The sequence below is a fragment of the Lipotes vexillifer genome, unplaced genomic scaffold, assembly GCF_000442215.2.
Source record: "Lipotes vexillifer unplaced genomic scaffold, Lipotes_vexillifer_v1.1 scaffold204, whole genome shotgun sequence".
Taxonomy (NCBI): Eukaryota; Metazoa; Chordata; class Mammalia; order Artiodactyla; family Lipotidae; genus Lipotes; species Lipotes vexillifer.
The window spans coordinates 2173478-2191718 of NW_006777418.1; the positions used below are offsets into that span (position 1 = coordinate 2173478).

Here is an 18241-nt window from a genome sequence, read left to right on the forward strand (position 1 = left end):
TCCTGCTGATTCTCCATTTGTGAAAACAGCCCTGATGAATGAAAAGAGCCCCGGGCTTGCATATCGCCACATGCCATTCTACATTTCTACTTTCAAAGTCCTTAAAATTTAGGATTTACTGGCAGGGTTTTGCTGTCCATGGAGAGAGAATGTGGAGTCAATTTCAGTGGATTGGTAATATTTATTATTCTATGGAGAACTGACAGGAAAACAGCAAAAACAGTAAACCACTTACACACACGCATGCATGCACACACACAAGAAAGAAAGAAAGAAGGAAGGGAGGAAGGAAGGAAGGAAAGAAGAAAGGAAGAATAAAAGAAAGGAAAGACAAATGAAAACAGACCCCACCAAGCCCAAAATTCTTAGGTATCAAAGCTGATCTTCATACCTCCTGTGCTCACTAGGGAGGCTTTCTGCCATATTTGTGTTTGTCTTTGATGTGGTTATAAATGGATTTACTTGGATGGAATGACAATAATTAAATATTTTCTTGATTTCTTTCATTTCTTTTCAACCGGGCTTCTTGGAGTCCCTGGCAAATCCCTGATGTTCGCAGAAAGCACTTACCAAAAATAAGAAAAAAAAAAAGATGACTTCATAAAGTTGCTGTAGAAATCCCTTTGAAATGTGGCCAATGTCAGTTCCTGTTCTGTAAGCCTCTGAGGATGGAAAGAATAGGATCAGCTCTGTATGTCTTCGTAATCCAAGTCTTGGTGGAGAAGAGAGCCCTTTCCTGGGATGCCTATTCTAAGAGCCTTTCATTGGAGCTGTAATGTTGTATTCCTGCCTAAACTGGGAGCCAGGAGTAGAGGCAGCTCTCTCATGAGATTTGTCAGCAAAGAACTTCACGATTTTTTTTAAACAAATTCAATTAGTAGCATCAGTAAGATCCGTTTTTGTAGAAAACAATCATAAATATATTTATTTTTGTGAGGATTAGTTATTGCTTTAAAAAAGATGTATCTAACAGAAATTGAATTATTTTCCCCTTTCCTGCAGAATACCCTTACTGATTTCTTTTTCTGATGATAAAAGTGTTACATACTCTCATATTCAGATAAAGAAAGAAAACATAGAAGAGAAGGAAGAGATAGCTTTCTGTAATCTTACTATAAAAAATAACCATTGTTAACTTTTTCACCTGTATGCTTTCAGAAATTTTCTATGTACACACAGAGCAACATTTAAAAATGAACACTGGGATCATATAATATCTTTTGTAGCCTTCCCTCCTCTTCCACTAAACATGGATGTATTTCCATATCAGTAAGCATATCTGAGCACGTATTTAATGACTGCATAGTATATCATTGTATAGGATATGAGATTCTCTTTAAAAATTGTTTTTTCCATCCGTTTCAATAATTCTATAATTAATGGCATTTTCATCTAAATTTTCTTCTATTACTTTTATGCCTTAATAAACCATCGTCACCATTTCATTTAGCTTTTACAGGACAGTGTTGTTAAAAGAACCCTATGACTATCAATTGGTGTATCTTACGTCTGATTTTTAGTGATAGGGAGAAAATAATAAGGAAGTGGAGATATGTGGAAAAGGAAAGAAGTATAATGTCAAAGCCATTAAATAGACTGAATGAGATATTTGGGTGCCTGCTAAGAGGCCCACCCTTAACATTTGTGGAGTCAGGACAAAGGTTACACATGGAAATTCACATACTATTTGTTTAAATATTTAAAAGCTTTAAATCAAGCTAACCAGCAAAAATAACAAGAGAATAATGTTCAATCCTTTTACTTTTGTACATGTAGCAGGAAGGCCAGGTTTGGGGTCAGAGTCCTGGATTTTGGGGAGTACTGAGCCAGAACGTGGAGATGAAACAGAACTAGCACCTTGGACCCTGGCCTACAGGTCACTCTCTGCTTCTCTTCCCACCTTTGGCTCAGTCTCACGATGTCCAGGCTTCACACACGTCAACTGGACACCCTAGCCTATATGTCCAAGCTCTATCCACTTCTCTCCTACTCCCCAGAGCTGCCTCTGTCTTTGACAAGTATATTCCTGGGGCAGAGGTTCAAGCAGCCCCTGGAAGCAAGAATTTTGGGGTCCTGGGCAATCTAGTAAGTAGGAGAAGGAGCACAGACTTTCCTTGGACCTTGACCCTATAGACTCCTCACTGTGAGGGGAAGGACATGGCCAGAGGAGGGTGCTGTAGAACATGGGGCCCAGAGTAAAGTCCTCTGTCGCTCAGGTGTGAGCATGGTGTTGCCTGCCAATTTTCCTTCTCTTGGAAAAAAAATTGATTTAAATATATCAATACACATGTCGTGTAAAAATTAAATCAAGTAATAAATCTATAGAATAAACAGTCAACATTTCCCTAAATCCTCCCCTCTCTTCTTTACTATTAATAATTTGATATATATCCTTCCAGAGTTTTCTGGTTACTTATGTAACGTTATAGATATGTGCATATGTATATATAAAATATATACCCATATATATGGTTTTAAAATTTTAAATAGGATTTAAAATAGGATCATACTGGGCATATCATTCTGTAACTTTTGTTCACTTAATATCTTTTTAAAAAGAATGACTCCATGGTCTTTCAGTTTTTATTGTCTTCCTCACTTTAATAAAGTAATATGTAGTCTTATAAGAAAGCCAAATAGTGAAAAATGGAATACATTGAAATATAAAAGTCTTTGAGGTTTACCCATCCCATCTTGTTCTTAGAAATAACCACTATTCAAAGTTGATTGAACTGGCAAAAGTTTGATCATTTTTGGAGATGAGTGGTGGATACATTGGGATCCATTATATCATTCTGTTTTCTTTTAGATATGTTTGAAAATTTCCAAGATAAAAAGTTAGTTTCTTGAAGACTATTACTTATTATTATTTTTTAATTATCAAAAGCCTTTAGGTAACTTTTTAACTGGGAGAAGATGCTCTCACCATATTTGTGTTACTTTTATTTAAAGTCCAAGCTTCTGGCTTGGCCTTGAACTCAGCAAGCCTGAGTCAAAGAAGAGAGAATGGCTAGTGCAAGTAACAAATGTATGTGGTAATTGAAAGACTTGTGTCTGGTAATCAGAATTGCTGATGGGGTTCCTTTGTAACAATTTGATATTGTTTGTCATCTGAAATAGGCTCAAGACAAGGAGTGCCCGTGGTGGGGCTGGTGGTGGAAGGTGGTCCCAATGTCATCCTCTCAGTGTGGGAGACTGTGAAAGACAAAGATCCAGTGGTGGTGTGTGAAGGCACAGGCAGGGCTGCCGACCTCCTGGCCTTCACCCACAAACACTTTGCAGATGAAGGGTGAGTTGTTGAGTCTTCATTTCTGAAAGTATGCTCTTTATTCTTCCATTTTAGTTCTTTAATTTCTGCTTTCATGTAGGCGGGATATCCTTAGAGGACAGAGACTGGAATTCTCTGGATATCTTAGAGGACAGAGGTTGAGACTGGAAATCATTTTTCAGTGGTTTTTGTATTTATTAAGCAACACCAAAATGCCCTCCAGTGATGCAAGTTGCTATTAGCTTAGCTGAAGAATGGCCGGCCTCTAACAAGGACCTTGAGCCCTGTCTGAGCTTAGGGAAAAAGGATTTCCAGCGGGAGTGAGGGAGGAGACCACTGTGGCCCCAGATCACCTTTAAATTCAATTGCTGTTAGTAAAAATAGCAGAAATTGGGGAAATCAACATCCTGACATTTTTGTCGCATATGTTGTACTTAGTTGAAGTTTTAACTCTTTCTCCTTTTTTTTTTTTTTTGCGGTACGTGGGCCTCTCACCGTTGTGGCCTCTCCCATTGCGGAGCACAGGCTCCAGATGCGCAGGCTCGCTCAGCGGCCATGGCTCACGGGCCCAGTCGCTCCGCGGCATGTGGCATCTTCCCGGACTGGGGCATGAACCCGTGTCCCCTGCATCGGCAGGCAGACTCTCAACCACTGCATCACCAGGGAAGCCCTCTTTCTCCTTTTTAAAAAAGGAGTTTCAAACAAGTTGAAATGCTATCTTTATGAGACCTTAGAGACCTTAGAGATTATTTAGTGGGTTCTCTATCCATCCCTATACACATTGTGATTCTTCCAATTTCGAAAGCGTGATATTTCTGCCAGGTGAGTAAATACAGTGCGTACAAACTGAAATGTGGACCCCACTCATTTACTTAATAAATATTCATTCACTGCTTATAATTTCTCTCTGACAACTCTTAAGTTTCTCTCCCTTTTCAGCCCTGCTTCGACCCCGTACCCCCTTCCTCTTCTATTACACCTCTCTCTTTCTTTTTGCAGTGTCAGATTCTTTAAGTATGTTATGCCCGTAATTTCTGGAGATTCACAGCCCCTTGGAAATCTGTCAGCTCGAGAACCCTGCCCCAAGTGCATTCTTCCCAGGAGCATGGCAGATCAGTCCATTCTCTCTTTCAGTTCAGCCTTCTCCTGGTGCTGCTGCTTCGCTTTCCTTCCCATTCATTTATCTCTTGGCAGTACTGTCCATAGAAACGTTCTCCATCACATGGGACAGACGCCGGGATGTTGTACTTGTGCTGATGTTCCTGGCTTGTCCCCTTCTCTGCACTGTGTGAAGTCACGACCATTTCTCTCTCCCAGGACCCTGCGTCCTCAGGTGAAGGAGGAGATCATCTGCATGATTCAGAACACTTTCAACTTTAGTCTTAAACAGTCCAAGCACCTTTTTCAAATTCTGATGGAGTGTATGGTGCACAGGGATTCTGTGAGTATGATGAGTTGATGACTCAACTGACTTAAAAAACGCTAATATTCAACAACTGAGATATTTATTTTCACAATTTTTTTTTTCTTTTCTTACTTGATTATATATAGCTCTACAGAACTTGACCTTTAAGTTGAGTAAACGTGACTTCTTGTTTCCTCCTGCCCTCCGACCATGCTTCATATTCCTGACCGTACCTGGGAAAAAGCACTTAGACAATATAACAGTATTACAGAAAAGTGATTGAATTTAGTGAAAAGTACATGTAAATATTTTCAGAGGGTAAAGGAACAGCTCCATGTCTTAAATAAACTCAAGTCTGCTGGCTTAGATGACTCTATCACAGTATCCTCAGTATGTCCTGTAGGAGATCATTGGGGATGCACTGGACAATGGAAATATGTGAATAAACTCTCAGATGGAAAATAGAGGCCACGGACTTTGGGCTATGAACATAATATAGATTCAGGAAAAGATTTTAGTGTTTTAGGGTACTTCGATCAAAATTTTTATCAGTGATTTGGATAGTATGTTGCTGACAGTTACATTTAAATATGCAGATATGTCATATCATAGTGATCTTTCCAGAATTTGAAGGCTGGACCAAATCATACAAGATTTTGGTAATATTAAAGCACCTTCCCTCAAAAAACCAATTGAACAAGTTCAGTCTAGACTAAGCATGGCTAAACAGATGTGAAAAACCCTTTGGGATTTTGGTTGACCTAGTAACAACGAAAATAACAACCGTGTCTACAATTAATGGTGTGCTTTCCAGTATGTTTTTTCATGTGAAATAGCCCCATGAGTGAGTTCAATATGGCAGTGATTGTTTATTTCAGTTTCAGAGATAACGAAGCTGAAGCCTAGAGAATTTAAGTGATTTGCCCAGAGTCATGCAGTTATGAAATAGTAGAACGAAAACCGGATCTCAGAGTTGAAATCTTGTGCATATGGTCTATTACATTTTATATTCCCCACAATGGTCAGTAGGTTAAGAAAAGGATATATTAAAGGGATCACCCTTATATTTGTCTCCTCCTGTCATCAAGGAGAGTAACCAAGGAGCCGTGTAATAATCAAGAGGGAACTAGAGAAGGCAGCTAAGGGTTTGCATGTTACAGAAAGGTTCTCAACTCCTGCACAGTTGAGCGTTGATTTTATTCATGCACATGGGGGGGTGCTGTTAGGTAGAGGGGCTATTAGCATGAATTGTAGAAGAATTCTATCTTTATGAGACCTTAGAGATTATTTAGTGGGTTCCTCTCATCTTGTGGGTGAGGAACCTGAGATGCAGTGGTTTTAAGATATTTACCCAAGACTGACTAGTTCGTGGCATATCTGGGACTAGAACTTGGCAATCTTGGCTCTTTTTTGTTGAACAGGTCCCTTTACTATATATTTTCATCTGCAAAGATTGAGATACATTCATTAACAGGAGAAGACCTTTTATAATCATAAATAATGTCCTTATTTGTCTTAAAAAAATCAGTCACGTGCCAGGATGCACTGGAGGCTTTGACGTTATGAAGGCTTCTTCACTGTCCATTATACTTGCTCACTGGGTGCATTGTAATTGCCTCACTTGTTTTATGACAAATCCTTGAGGATTCATTTCTCATTAAAAAGCAAAAGTCTTAGTTTCTAAAACTAGGTGAACAGAAGGATCTCATTTTGTATTCTTTCAAAATGAGGAATGGTTTTCTTTACACGAGGAATTGACACTGAGTTTCTTTCCATTATAGCATGTGAATAGTAAATTAATGTAGTAATGTTCTTTCATGCATGTTTCCTCTAAGATACTTGGAATTTTTCAGTTTTTTTTTTTAATCCCCTGAATGTGTACAATTCGCCATTACCCTACTTAAAAGTTTTCTCTTTTATTAGTAAAAAAAAAAAAAGAATTTTTTTTTAGCTCTGTGATTTTTGACATTAATGATGAATGTTCCACTTAATTCATTAGCTCAAGAGCAAATCTTGTGGGTACTTTTGAAAGCATTTCTTTGCTAGTCCTCAAAATGTGTGGCTTTCTGTTTTTCAACTGTTACAGATTACCATTTTTGATGCTGATTCTGAAGAGTCACAGGACCTTGATTTAGCAATCCTAACAGCTCTGCTAAAGGGTGAGTGTCTAAATAAGGTTATAATTGCTCCTCCTTCCCTCTTTTCACATTCTGTGGCACTTTGTGCTTTTTATGTTGATATCGTAAACAGAATATGTGATTCCTTTCTTTTACCCTAGGCACAAATTTATCAGCATCAGAACAATTAAATCTGGCAATGGCTTGGGACAGGATGGACATTGCCAAGAAACATATCCTAATTTATGGACAACATTGGAAGGTATAATGAAGATGAAGTTATTTGGAAGACCTGTGTCGTGTGTTGGTTTGTTAGGGAGGGACAAAAGAGAATTGGAGGAGAGATAGGTTGCTTTGGGGACGGGTGTGGGGGTAGGGTAGCATCTCTGATGCTGGGTACACACCATCGCTAAGACATTTCTCTCATCTACTTTGCCTCCCTGAAAACATTTTTTCCTCTTGCTCTGCAGCCTAATTGAAGCTGACAAAGGAAGTCGGGGGAAAGACAGATGGAAGGATTTTTTATTTACTTTTTGAATGGGCAGATTTTTATGTTGTTATTCAAAACTTAAAGTTTATCTTATTTTTTTGCATTAAAGTGTAATGCATGCTCACAATAGGAATGAGTGAAAACAGAGAAAAGCAGGAAGAAGAAAGATTACTCATAGTTCTAATGCTAATCACCGTTAACATTTCATTTTAAAAAAATTACAGTTGTGACCAGACCATAGGTCTATTAGTTTGGGGTTGAACTAATTTGTGCACATTGTTTAAAACATCAAATGGTACTAAAAAGCTACCAAAAAGACCGTAGTTCCCTGCCCTGCTAATCACTAGAGCCAAGCACTTTTGACATTTTTGGACTGTTCTGACATTTATAAATCTCCATATTTCTAAATAATAAGTCATATTGCTGTTTTCTGATTAATTTTAGAGAGCTCTTAACATTTCTGTCTGTGCCCTCCCTCCTGCAGTCTGGACTGGTTGCCTGCTATTCCTGGTGCTGAGCTGTTATCCTTCATCATCTTGGAGATTCCCTCCTTTGTTAGAACGCCTGTTTTCTGTATCCCCTGTTCTCCTCTTTCTTGGCTTACTCCTTTATTTGATGACGTGTATCTTGCAGTAACTTCCTGAGAAAGGGAGTATGGGAGATAAAAATTTTGAGGCCTTATGCATTTGGATATATTTTAATTCAAGATGGAACTAATTTTCCTAGAGAATTTTGAATGCTTAGCTTCCAGCACCCAGCAGTACTGTTGAGAAGTAAAAATCGTTCTCTTTTCTGATCCTTTGTTTATGACCATTTCTTTCTTCTCTGGGAGTTTAAAAAAATCTTCTCTTGTTCCAGTGTTCTGAGATTTCACAATGATGTGCCTCGTTATGAGTCTTTACACTGGGCACTTGCTTTCAACTTGGCAATCATGTGTTTCCTTTCTGGGGAGTTTCCTCCCCTGTTTTCTCTGCTCTCATTCAGGAATTTTATCATTTAAGTGTTAGACCTATGGACTGCTCCTCTAATCTCATCTTTTCCTCTTATCTTCTATATCTTTGCTTTGGTAGATTTCCTCAAGTTTAATTTTTCACGCCTTGTATGTAGCTTTTTGTTTCTGGTAGCATATTATTAATTCCTGAGAGCAAATTTGTTGTATTTTTATTTTTTAAATTTTTATTTATTTATTTTCTTTTTGCGGACATACGTTTTTATTTCTCTACAAGTGAATTGCTGGGTCATAGGGAAGGTGTACATGTACTTTTTTGTTTTTAATAGAGCTTTATTGGAGTATAATTGCTTCTCAATACTGTGTTAGTTTCTGTTGCACAACAAAGCGAACCAGCCATATGCATATACATGCCCCCGTATCCCCTCCCTCTTGAGCCTCCCTCCCACCCTCCCTATCCCACCCCTCTAGGTTTTCGCAAAGCACCGAGCCTATCTCCCTGTGCTACGCTGCTGCTTCCCACCAGCCAACTATTTTACATTCGGTAGTGTATATATGTCGATGCCACTCTCACTTCGCCCCAGATTCAGCCTCCCACCCCGTGTCCTCAAGTCCATTTTCTATGTCTACCTCTTTATTCCTGCTCTGCAACTAGGTTCATCAGTACCATCGTTTGTTTTTAAATTCCATATATATGCGTTAGCATAAGGTATTTGTTTTTCTCTTTCTGACTTACTTCACTCTGTATGACAGAACCCTAGGTCTTAGCGTCCTGAATATAATATCTTCTTTTGTTTTTTTGAAGCTATTAATGATAGTTCTTTTGAAGTTTTCTTCTTCCTGTGTTGTCTGATTCCTCCTGGTTGACGTTTTTTGGTCTGTTTGTCCTGGACTCTGTTTAAATGTGGAGGAAAGAAAGCTCATTAGAAATTCTGAGCCTGTAGATTTGGGCTTCACAGTAGGGTGATCTGGCTGCCCCCATTTGTTGGGGAACCTGAAGTGTTAGCATATTCATATATTTTCTCTTGTATTCATCACAATATCAGAAAGAAATCCTCCAATTTCCTGCTTACAAGGTAAAGCCTATTGTTACGGAAATCAATAGGGGAAGATGAGTGGGAAGGTCCCAGTGTTAGCAATTTATGCTGCCAGAATTCTGTGGCATAGATTTTGTTTGGTTCTTGACTTTTTTTCCAATTTCTAGGGACTTCCATTTTTTGGCTTTCTGGGGACTGCTAAGTCAATTACCATTTGACCATCTGCTTTTCAGCTTCTAAAATGTTTCACTCTTGACCTCCTTGTTCTTGTGGATTCCTTTCTTTAAAAAAACACACAAAAAGACAAAAAAACCCTTTACTATAATTTTAGTGGGGTTTTAGGTAGGAGTAAAAGTAGATGAGTGTGTTCAATTTGCCATTATACCCAGAAGTCAGGTATAGTTTAAATGGGAACATGCCAAGTTACCAAAAAACAAAAAAGAAAAAGAAAAAGAAGCAGAAGGAAAAGAAGGAAGGAAAAGAAACCTTGGATTTTTATTAGAATTGCATTAAATTCAAACATTAATTTGGGAAGCATTGAGATCTTTACCACAGTCAATTTTCTCATCCAAGAACACATTTATTCAAAAGGTCTTTTATGCCTTCAGTTTACCTTTTGTTATTTCTTCACTTAGGTCCTGAACATTTCTTAGTAAGAATGTATTTTATGATTATTTTGTCTGTATAGTTTTGAGTTCAAATACATGTAATTCTTTAGTTATTTCTACTTTCTTAATTTCTCTATATCTCTCATTTATTTCTGCCCTCTGAAGCCTGGCTCGCTAGAACAAGCAATGTTAGATGCTTTGGTGATGGATCGAGTGGATTTCGTGAAGCTCTTAATAGAATATGGCATGAACCTCCATCGCTTTCTTACCATCTCCCGACTGGAAGAGCTCTATAATACAGTGAGTACTGGAACATTTCATTAGTCACCTCCTTAAGATTTACTTATTAATTAGCTTAACACTTAGCTTAAACTATATCTTGAATGTTCAAGTCTCCTTCAGTGTTCATGTACAAAGATAGCTTATAGAGAGACAGACTTTTCAACCAGAGAAGAAACTTCCTACCAAATCCATTGTATCTTATAGTCATTTCGGTGTTTCCCATTTTAATTAATTATACAGAATAGAAGCATAAACTAATTTAAGAAAATAGGATAGTAAGACCATAATTAAAGCCAAAGATGTGAATAAGAACAAATTGCTTTTATTGAGTAATTAGAAGCATTTCAACCTAAGGACCCTTAAAATTTTGTTCCTGCAATTTTCCTATGTAAACCTTTTATTGAAATGAGACTGGCTTACTCCTTGTAAAGACACCAGTTGCTTAAGCCAAGCACCCTTCTTGAGATGTCCTTCCTTGCCTTTGAATCTTACCCTTTCTTTAAAGCCCTGTTCAAGTCCTATCTTCTTGATTATTCCAATTCACATATTATAGTGCCCCTATAATACAGATTATTTGCCACTCTTTTGAACATACCTATCTTCATATTGTTGGTTATTTTTGGTGTAAGTCCCACTCTCTTCTATTAGATTGTAAAAATTCTATGAAGAAAGTACTTTTATTCTTCATTGAATCCCTCAGTAGCTTGAATGAATGTAGTAAGTGTTCAATAAATATTTGTTGGTAGAATATAATTGTGTGATGAAATTTGTAATTGTGTGATTTATATATAATAAAGGATAGTTACAGATTAGTTAAAATTTATTTCTGCCTCTTGCCACACAAAGTTAATTAAGGCCTTACTTCCTAGATACATACATCTTGCATTGAAAAATATTTTAATCTAATCACATCTTCTCTTGGGAAATACCTTCCTTAGAATTAATTTGGCTTAAGCTTCATTACTAAAGATGTTGAAGAAAGTTTTCAGTATTCTGGATAATTTATGAATTCTGAAATAAAGGTTTTTTATTTCTCCCTAGCACATGGTAATTAAAAGGTAATTAAAATTCTTCCTTTTGTTCTTTATTACAGAAACAAGGACCAACCAATATGCTCTTGCATCATCTTGTGCAAGATGTAAAACAGGTAACCTAATTATGAAGGTGTACAAATTTATTCTGGTATTGTCTTAGCTTTGTGGTGAAATGTTACCAGATTTTGCTTTGTAAAATGTAGACTTGGATTTTCTAGCGAATTACCTACCTTCTTTACCTGTGACTCTGAACAATTTCATAACCAAACCACACTCATATTTTTTCTTGTAATTTGTGTTTTAAAAGATTTGACCCACCAAGTAAGTGGCATTAGCTAATAATTATTTTCTCTTATAAAACATGAATTGGAGACATAGAAACTTCCAAGCAGAATTTCAGCTTAACATGATACAACAATATTGCCAATGATGATAATAATACCTGCTGAAAATAGAGAAACTTCCTGGTTCTGTTATCTTTATTGAAGGACTGGTATGTGATTCCCTTGTTTTTGTTCTTGTTTTGTCTGTTAGTGATAACTCTGGGGCTCTCACTTCCTTGGTGAGTCTAAGCATTGTTCTAGGGAACCAGGATGGATCCCACTGGTCTGTACCTTTGCTAATATTTTGCTCATGGTATTCTCATTGAACTTTGAGTTAAGTCAGACTTAAAATCATCTCTGATCCCCTATTAATTACCAGAACTTTCCAGCTTTAACAGACATTTTTTTGGCCTTAATTCTGAAGTCTAATATCTTGATGGAGAGAGTGTGGGCTTTCTGATTATGTTGACTTGGTGGGAGTAAAAGGACTGGAGGAAGACATTTAGTTGGCAGATGAGCAGTAAGCAAAAGTGTCCATGCCGACGTAAATTTACTTTGCATTGATTTATGTTGGGTCAAAATGATGTTCCTTAGATTATCTCCTTAAACTCTGATTCTGTCATGGTAAAGTGAAGAAAAAGGAGTGAAATAGTTAGATATATGTTTAACTAGCAGCAAAATGAGAGCATGATTTGTGTTCCTTGGAAAAAGTGAATTATGAATGTGAAAGAGAGAAATTAAATTATTTGCATTTATTTATATCTGTAACCTTATTTTTTGTTCAAAGCTTTGGGAACATTGTTCACAATCTGTTCATTTCAAAGATCTTGTTCAGCACTCTGTGCCTTTAAAAGTGTGCTATGAATGACAGTTCAGAAGTAACACAAAGAGGCACTGTGGTGGCCTTTAAGGGGTCAGAGCAGTTTTCATTTGGGCTAAGGCCCATGTGCTTGGAAACCTGCTACTCAGGCCCCTACCAGCCATGACGCTGGTCTTGGCACAGCCTCATGTTTTGAAATCTCATTTTGCTCTGCCGCTTCATGTTCCTTATTTCTATTTGTTCTACTTCCTTTCCTATTCTTGTTTTGTGTATGATTTGGTCAACACGGTGCAAAGTGTTACAGCCATTTCAATAGAGGGGCTTAAGATTTAACTTAGTGTTACTTTTGGACCCTCCAGCATATCCTCCAGTGATTATACTTTTGTTGTAGTGGTTCTGTCATTTCCAGCTAAAAACAATCTTTTGTACTCTCTTTAAATGTATTTTATTCTAAAGTTTGTATATGCATGAGAGAGAAAAAGAGAGGAAATGAGCTGTTAAAAGCAGACATTCCATGTCTATGAAACTAAAAACATCTTAAGGCTAAGTATTTTTTCCCATTTGAACAACCAGGTTGTATCAGTAGCTGCCATATTAAGTGATCAGTTGTTTTTGTTCTTGTTTTAGTTATTAGTGATAACTCAGGGGCTCTTCCTTCATTTGTGAGTCTTAAGCATTGTTCTAGGGCTGAAGAGTGTGAGTCTCCCTCTTTGCAGGTTATTTGGTTATGTTCTAGTGACATGGCAAAAGAGATAGAAAAAGAGAACTGACAGTTACGTGTTACATGTTTTTGTTTCAGCATGCCCTTCTCTCAGGCTACAGAATAACGCTGATTGACATTGGACTGGTGATAGAATACCTTATTGGTAGAGCATATCGCAGCAGCTATACCAGAAAAAATTTCAGAGCCCTCTACAGCAACCTCTACAGAAAACATAAGGTAGCATAATTGAAAAGTACCCTAGTAAAATTAAGGATTCCTAGGAGTTATACTTTTAGAAAAATGGCTCGGGAAGTTTAGATGGGAAGAGCTTCCAAAATGGACATGCTGTTTATCGACATTTATTGAATGTCTGCTGCATGTAAATTACTGTGCTAAGTGCTGGCATGCTGGCCTGGGATGGACATAAAGATCAGGAGTTTAGAAACTTTTAAAGGAAACAGATTTATGAATAACTAGCCACAATACAAAACAGGATATAATATGTGCCGTATTGACACAGAAGTATGTGGTGAGAAGGATTAGAGGGAGAGATGACCGGTTCTTTCCTTATCTTTCTTTATCTTTTGAAAATACAGAAGTGGAAAGCTTAATAGGATTATATCTATAACTCATAATAGTACATAGCCTGGAGATGACAAACTTGGAACAAGTCTCTAGGGGTTATATTGGAAGATGCATGCAGAATGTACCATGTGAAAATACATATTATACGTATTTTATTTTCTATCATATTTTTGAAGGTCTAGGAATGTAAAATTAGAGTTGCTGGTTAGTTGATTAGCAGAGAAAACATGGCTTGTTTCTTAAAATTGCCAGTACAGATCAGTAAACTGAAGAGCCTAGTTCTTATTAGGGGATAATGAAAGTGTTAGAAAAGGTAGTTTGGGGCATTTTTGGCTGAGAGAAGAGCGGGAACAGTTAAGGGCACAGTGCTGTGGACACCAGGGTATGGTTTTGCAGTGACAAGGAGACCTTTGTCACTGGACAAGTGCCAGAAGGTTGTGAGGGATGACACTGGAAAGATACTTTGGGATAAGATCACATGAAGAGTCTAGAATATCAGCTACTTTTGACCTTTATTTTTAAAGAATGGTGTGAAGTGAAAACCCAACTTAGCTTTAAGGGGTGAGAAAACAAAACAGAAAGAAACCCAACTCTCAAAGAGAAAATGTTCTTTATTGGCATTTCACAGGCATAGGGATACACTTGAGGTATCAATGCCTTCAAGTAAACAAAATATGCCTTGCTATGAGGTTACCAGTGGCAGGTATAGGACTGACTGTGACCTTGGTGCAGCCCAGTGGGGAGCATGCTAGGCAGGTTCCTCTAATGCCCTTTCTGGAAATGGGTAGGAAATTGCCCATTTCTCTAATTATTTTCTAGTGAAGGAGTACAGAGTTTATTGTGTTTCCTAGTAAATTAGATCGTAGCAGTTAACGAATACATGGTTTGGAGTCGGAGAGATCTGGGACTGAATCTTAGTTTTGTTCATTAGTAGCTGTGTAATCTTGAGTGAGAAACTTAACCTCTCTGTGTGTCAGTTTCCTTATCTTTAAAATGGGAATAATAATATAATACCCCTTTCATAAATTTATCAAAAGGATTAAATAAAATAATGCCTAGAATAGCCAGGAAAACCCATATTCCTGGTACATAGAGGGTATAGAGTAACTTAATACTAATAGTCATTATGATTATTACTAGTGATACTATTAATATTAATTCTATATCACAGTAATAATAATGATAATAATTTGAGTAGTTTCTTTAAAAAGTTGGACCCCATTACTTCTACATCTAATTTATATCTGTAAAACACAAACTAAAAATAACTAAATAAAATAAAGTACAAATAAAATAAATAAATAAATATTAATAAATAAGTAAAATAAAGTTCAAAGTTCCTGATGCGGTTTGTATTGGGAATTTTATGTCAGTCCCTTTAAGAATGCTCTCGTTTGTTTTTGTTTTTCATTGATGAAAGCTTCATGCTGACAAGCAATTAATTATGTTGTTATTGGGCCTAGCCACTGGAATTCCAGTAGTGATATAACACCTGGAGAAATTCTGTAACTTTCTAACTGAAGCTTAACCTTGGAGCTGTTTGTGAATGGGAACTTTTTCTTATCAGAACTGTGAATCTTTATTGCCTATTCTGAACTTGTTTCAGGTATAGAACATCGATTGATTCTAATGGAATTTCCACATAGAAAAGGAATGCAGATATATGATAGGGAGCAAAAGAACATGTTCTCTAAGATGTTAGGAAATAAGAGTGTGCTTAGTAAGAAGGGGATCATGAGAGGCTCTTCTTGGAGGAGTAATTAATTACTAATCTTGGATGAGAGACAGAACCATTGGATATTTGATAAGACACAATATTATATTTGTTTTTATTGTTGTCTAGAAATAAAATGTTAATTGTTACCACTATAATCATCTTTTTCCCTTTTTGTTTTATTTTAAAAATAAAATAACATATTCCAGCAAGTGACCACTTTTGCTCAAAGCCTTTCCCAGCCCCCTCTTCACCGAAGATGCCGCTCAGGAAATAGAAATGAATCTGCAGAAAGCACACTGCACTACCAGTTCATTAGAACTGCCCAACCTTACAAAGTCAAGGTACCAGTTACTTATTTTAGATTTGAAAAGAAAATTGTCCTTAAAGACTGAGATCTTTTCTTCATTTAAAGTTTGAGAATGGGGAATACAAATAGAGGGATCATTTACAAGTACTATAAACAGATGGTGCAAGTCAAAAGCATAATACAGGTGTTCTCTAACAATGATGAGCAAACGCCCAGGACAAGCAACTAAATGATTTGCTGGGGCTGGCACCTCAGGCTGCCTTCCTTGTTCGTACCTCTACCATGTCCAGATGTTGACTCAGGAAGGCAGTCCATGGGATGGTACTAAAAAAATAGAATTATTAGCCCAACATTGCACCCCCCTCCTCCTTTCCCCAAGGCTAACTGGAGGTGATTGTTTCCTTCTTTCTTTTCTCTGACACTGCCCTCTTGCATCTTCTTTTTTCCCTTTTGAAGCTTTCTGAAAAATAATTTTGGCCTAATGTTACAGTATGACAATGATAATGTATTTATGACTGTGTGTGTGCATGTGAGTGTGTGTGAGCAGTATTATGCCCCCCTCCCTTTACTACCTCAATCCCACTTTCCTCTGGGGGTGAATGCTTTTGTTAAGAGTTTTCATATAAATGGTTCCTATGTTGGCTGCAAGAGGTTTGCTTTTTATAGCTCTTAGAATGAAAAGATATTTCATAAAATTACCGTTGGTCATAAAACATGAACATAAATTCCCTTCATTTATAGAAATAGAGGAAGCTTGTTACTATTTTTGTTATGATCTCCTTTAATTAAAAAGAATAAGCTGAGACGAAGTGAGAGAGTGGCATGGACTCATATATACTACCAAATGTAAAATAGATAGCTAGTGGGAAGCAGCCGCATAGCACAGGGAGATCAACTCAGTGCTTTGTGACCACCTAGAGGGGTGGGATAGCGAGGGTGGGAGGGAGACACAAGACGGAGGAAGTATGGGGATGTATGTATATGTATAGCTGATTCACTTTGTTATAAAGCAGAAACTAACACACCGTTGTACAGCAATTATACTCCAATAAAGATGTTTAAAAAAAAAGAATAATTATTGAATCTTGTTATTTGCCAGGCATTATTTTGGGTACTTGGTTGAATTTGAGAAGCAGGTGTGTTGGAGAAGATATAATTATGACTGAGAAATGGTCCCACCCTCCCTCCCAAAGTAATAACCACAGTGTAGTACGATGAGCATCGAGAGAGAGATACATACAAAGTGATATAGAAGACTATGGGGGTTAGAGAATGATTTTTGAGATGATCTGTAAAAGGTGGTTTTACCAGGTAGAGAGTAGTATTTCATTATTACCTATTACCATCACTAGGGGAATATAGTCAGAATAAAGGAAAGCAAAATTAAAATCAATCTATTTGTATGAATGTTGGCAACACTAGTTGCCATTTTTCTAAGAGGAAGATAATGAATCTATTTGTAAGGTAAGGTTAGAGTTCTTTTTTTCAATAGTTATCATTTATCTCATATGTTATTTCAGCCCATTTCCTTGAGAAATTGAAAATTGTTGTATAGTAGTGGCTCTATTCCAAAGGTATAGTGTTTTAAGTTGTGTTAAGTGAACTTAAGGTATCTCAGCCTAGGGACCCTGGAATTATTAGGTTCAACAAGAAATGGATTAAAAAAGGCCAAAATTTTGGTTTCTGATTTATAAAGTTCTATTATTATTTCCATCTCTTTTCAGTGATTTAAAAATATTTTTAAGATACCCGATGTGTTTTGTCAGGTAGAACATCATGCATTTGAGTATTTGGACACCCATTCCTATTTTGTATTCTAACAGGAAAAGTCTGTAGCCCTTCATAAATCAAGGAAGAAGTCAAAAGAAGAACAAAATATATCAGATGACCCTGACTCTACTGGCTTTATTTATCCTTATAATGACCTGCTGGTTTGGGCTGTGCTAATGAAAAGGCAGAAGATGGCCATGTTCTTCTGGCAGCACGGAGAGGAGGCCACAGTCAAGGCAGTAATTGCTTGTATACTGTACCGAGCAATGGCCCGGGAAGCCAAGGAGAGCAACATGGTTGATGATGCCTCAGAAGAGCTGAAAAATTACTCAAAGTAGGAGTTCTCCCTTTACCTAATATTAACATCGACAGTTCTTAGAATGGTTAGACACGTTTATCTCCCTCAGCTTAGAACTTGTAAGATGAGTCGACTTATAGCCATGTGGTTCATAGACTCTCCCATAAATAAGGGTCTTGAGGTATTTTAAGGACTAAAAGGAAGAGAGGTGGCCTTCAAGTCAGGAGACTTGGGTTCTAGGCCTATTCCAGCTCTTTACTAATTGTCAAATCACTTGACCAGATTTCGGGACTTTAGTTTCTTAACTGTAAAATGTTCAATGAATGATTTTGGAAGTGCCTCCTAACTCTCAAACTCTTTGATACTAAGTTATATTAAAATTTGTTCTTTAAGTGCCGCTCAGGCAGGAAAACAAATAAATATATTATGTATTAAATTACCAGAGAGTGATGGTAGAAGATAGAAAAGTTAGAAATGTTTTGGTTTTTTGATTTACTAAAGCATTATAGTAGTAGGGAAAGAAAGCAA

At 37.1% G+C, this 18241-nt stretch overlaps 1 protein-coding gene across 1 annotated transcript in view; it reads left to right on the forward strand.

Annotated features, from left to right (window-relative positions):
- TRPM6 (transient receptor potential cation channel subfamily M member 6) overlaps positions 1-18241 on the forward strand; it is a 115912-nt gene that overhangs the window by 32387 nt on the left and 65284 nt on the right. Inside the window, exons 8-16 of the mRNA XM_007450994.1 lie at positions 3121-3289; positions 4586-4709; positions 6760-6832; positions 6952-7052; positions 10040-10174; positions 11250-11303; positions 13133-13273; positions 15578-15679; positions 17469-17749. Of these exons, the coding sequence (XP_007451056.1) occupies positions 3121-3289; positions 4586-4709; positions 6760-6832; positions 6952-7052; positions 10040-10174; positions 11250-11303; positions 13133-13273; positions 15578-15679; positions 17469-17749 (1180 nt within the window). The remainder of the gene's footprint in view (positions 1-3120; positions 3290-4585; positions 4710-6759; positions 6833-6951; positions 7053-10039; positions 10175-11249; positions 11304-13132; positions 13274-15577; positions 15680-17468; positions 17750-18241) is intronic.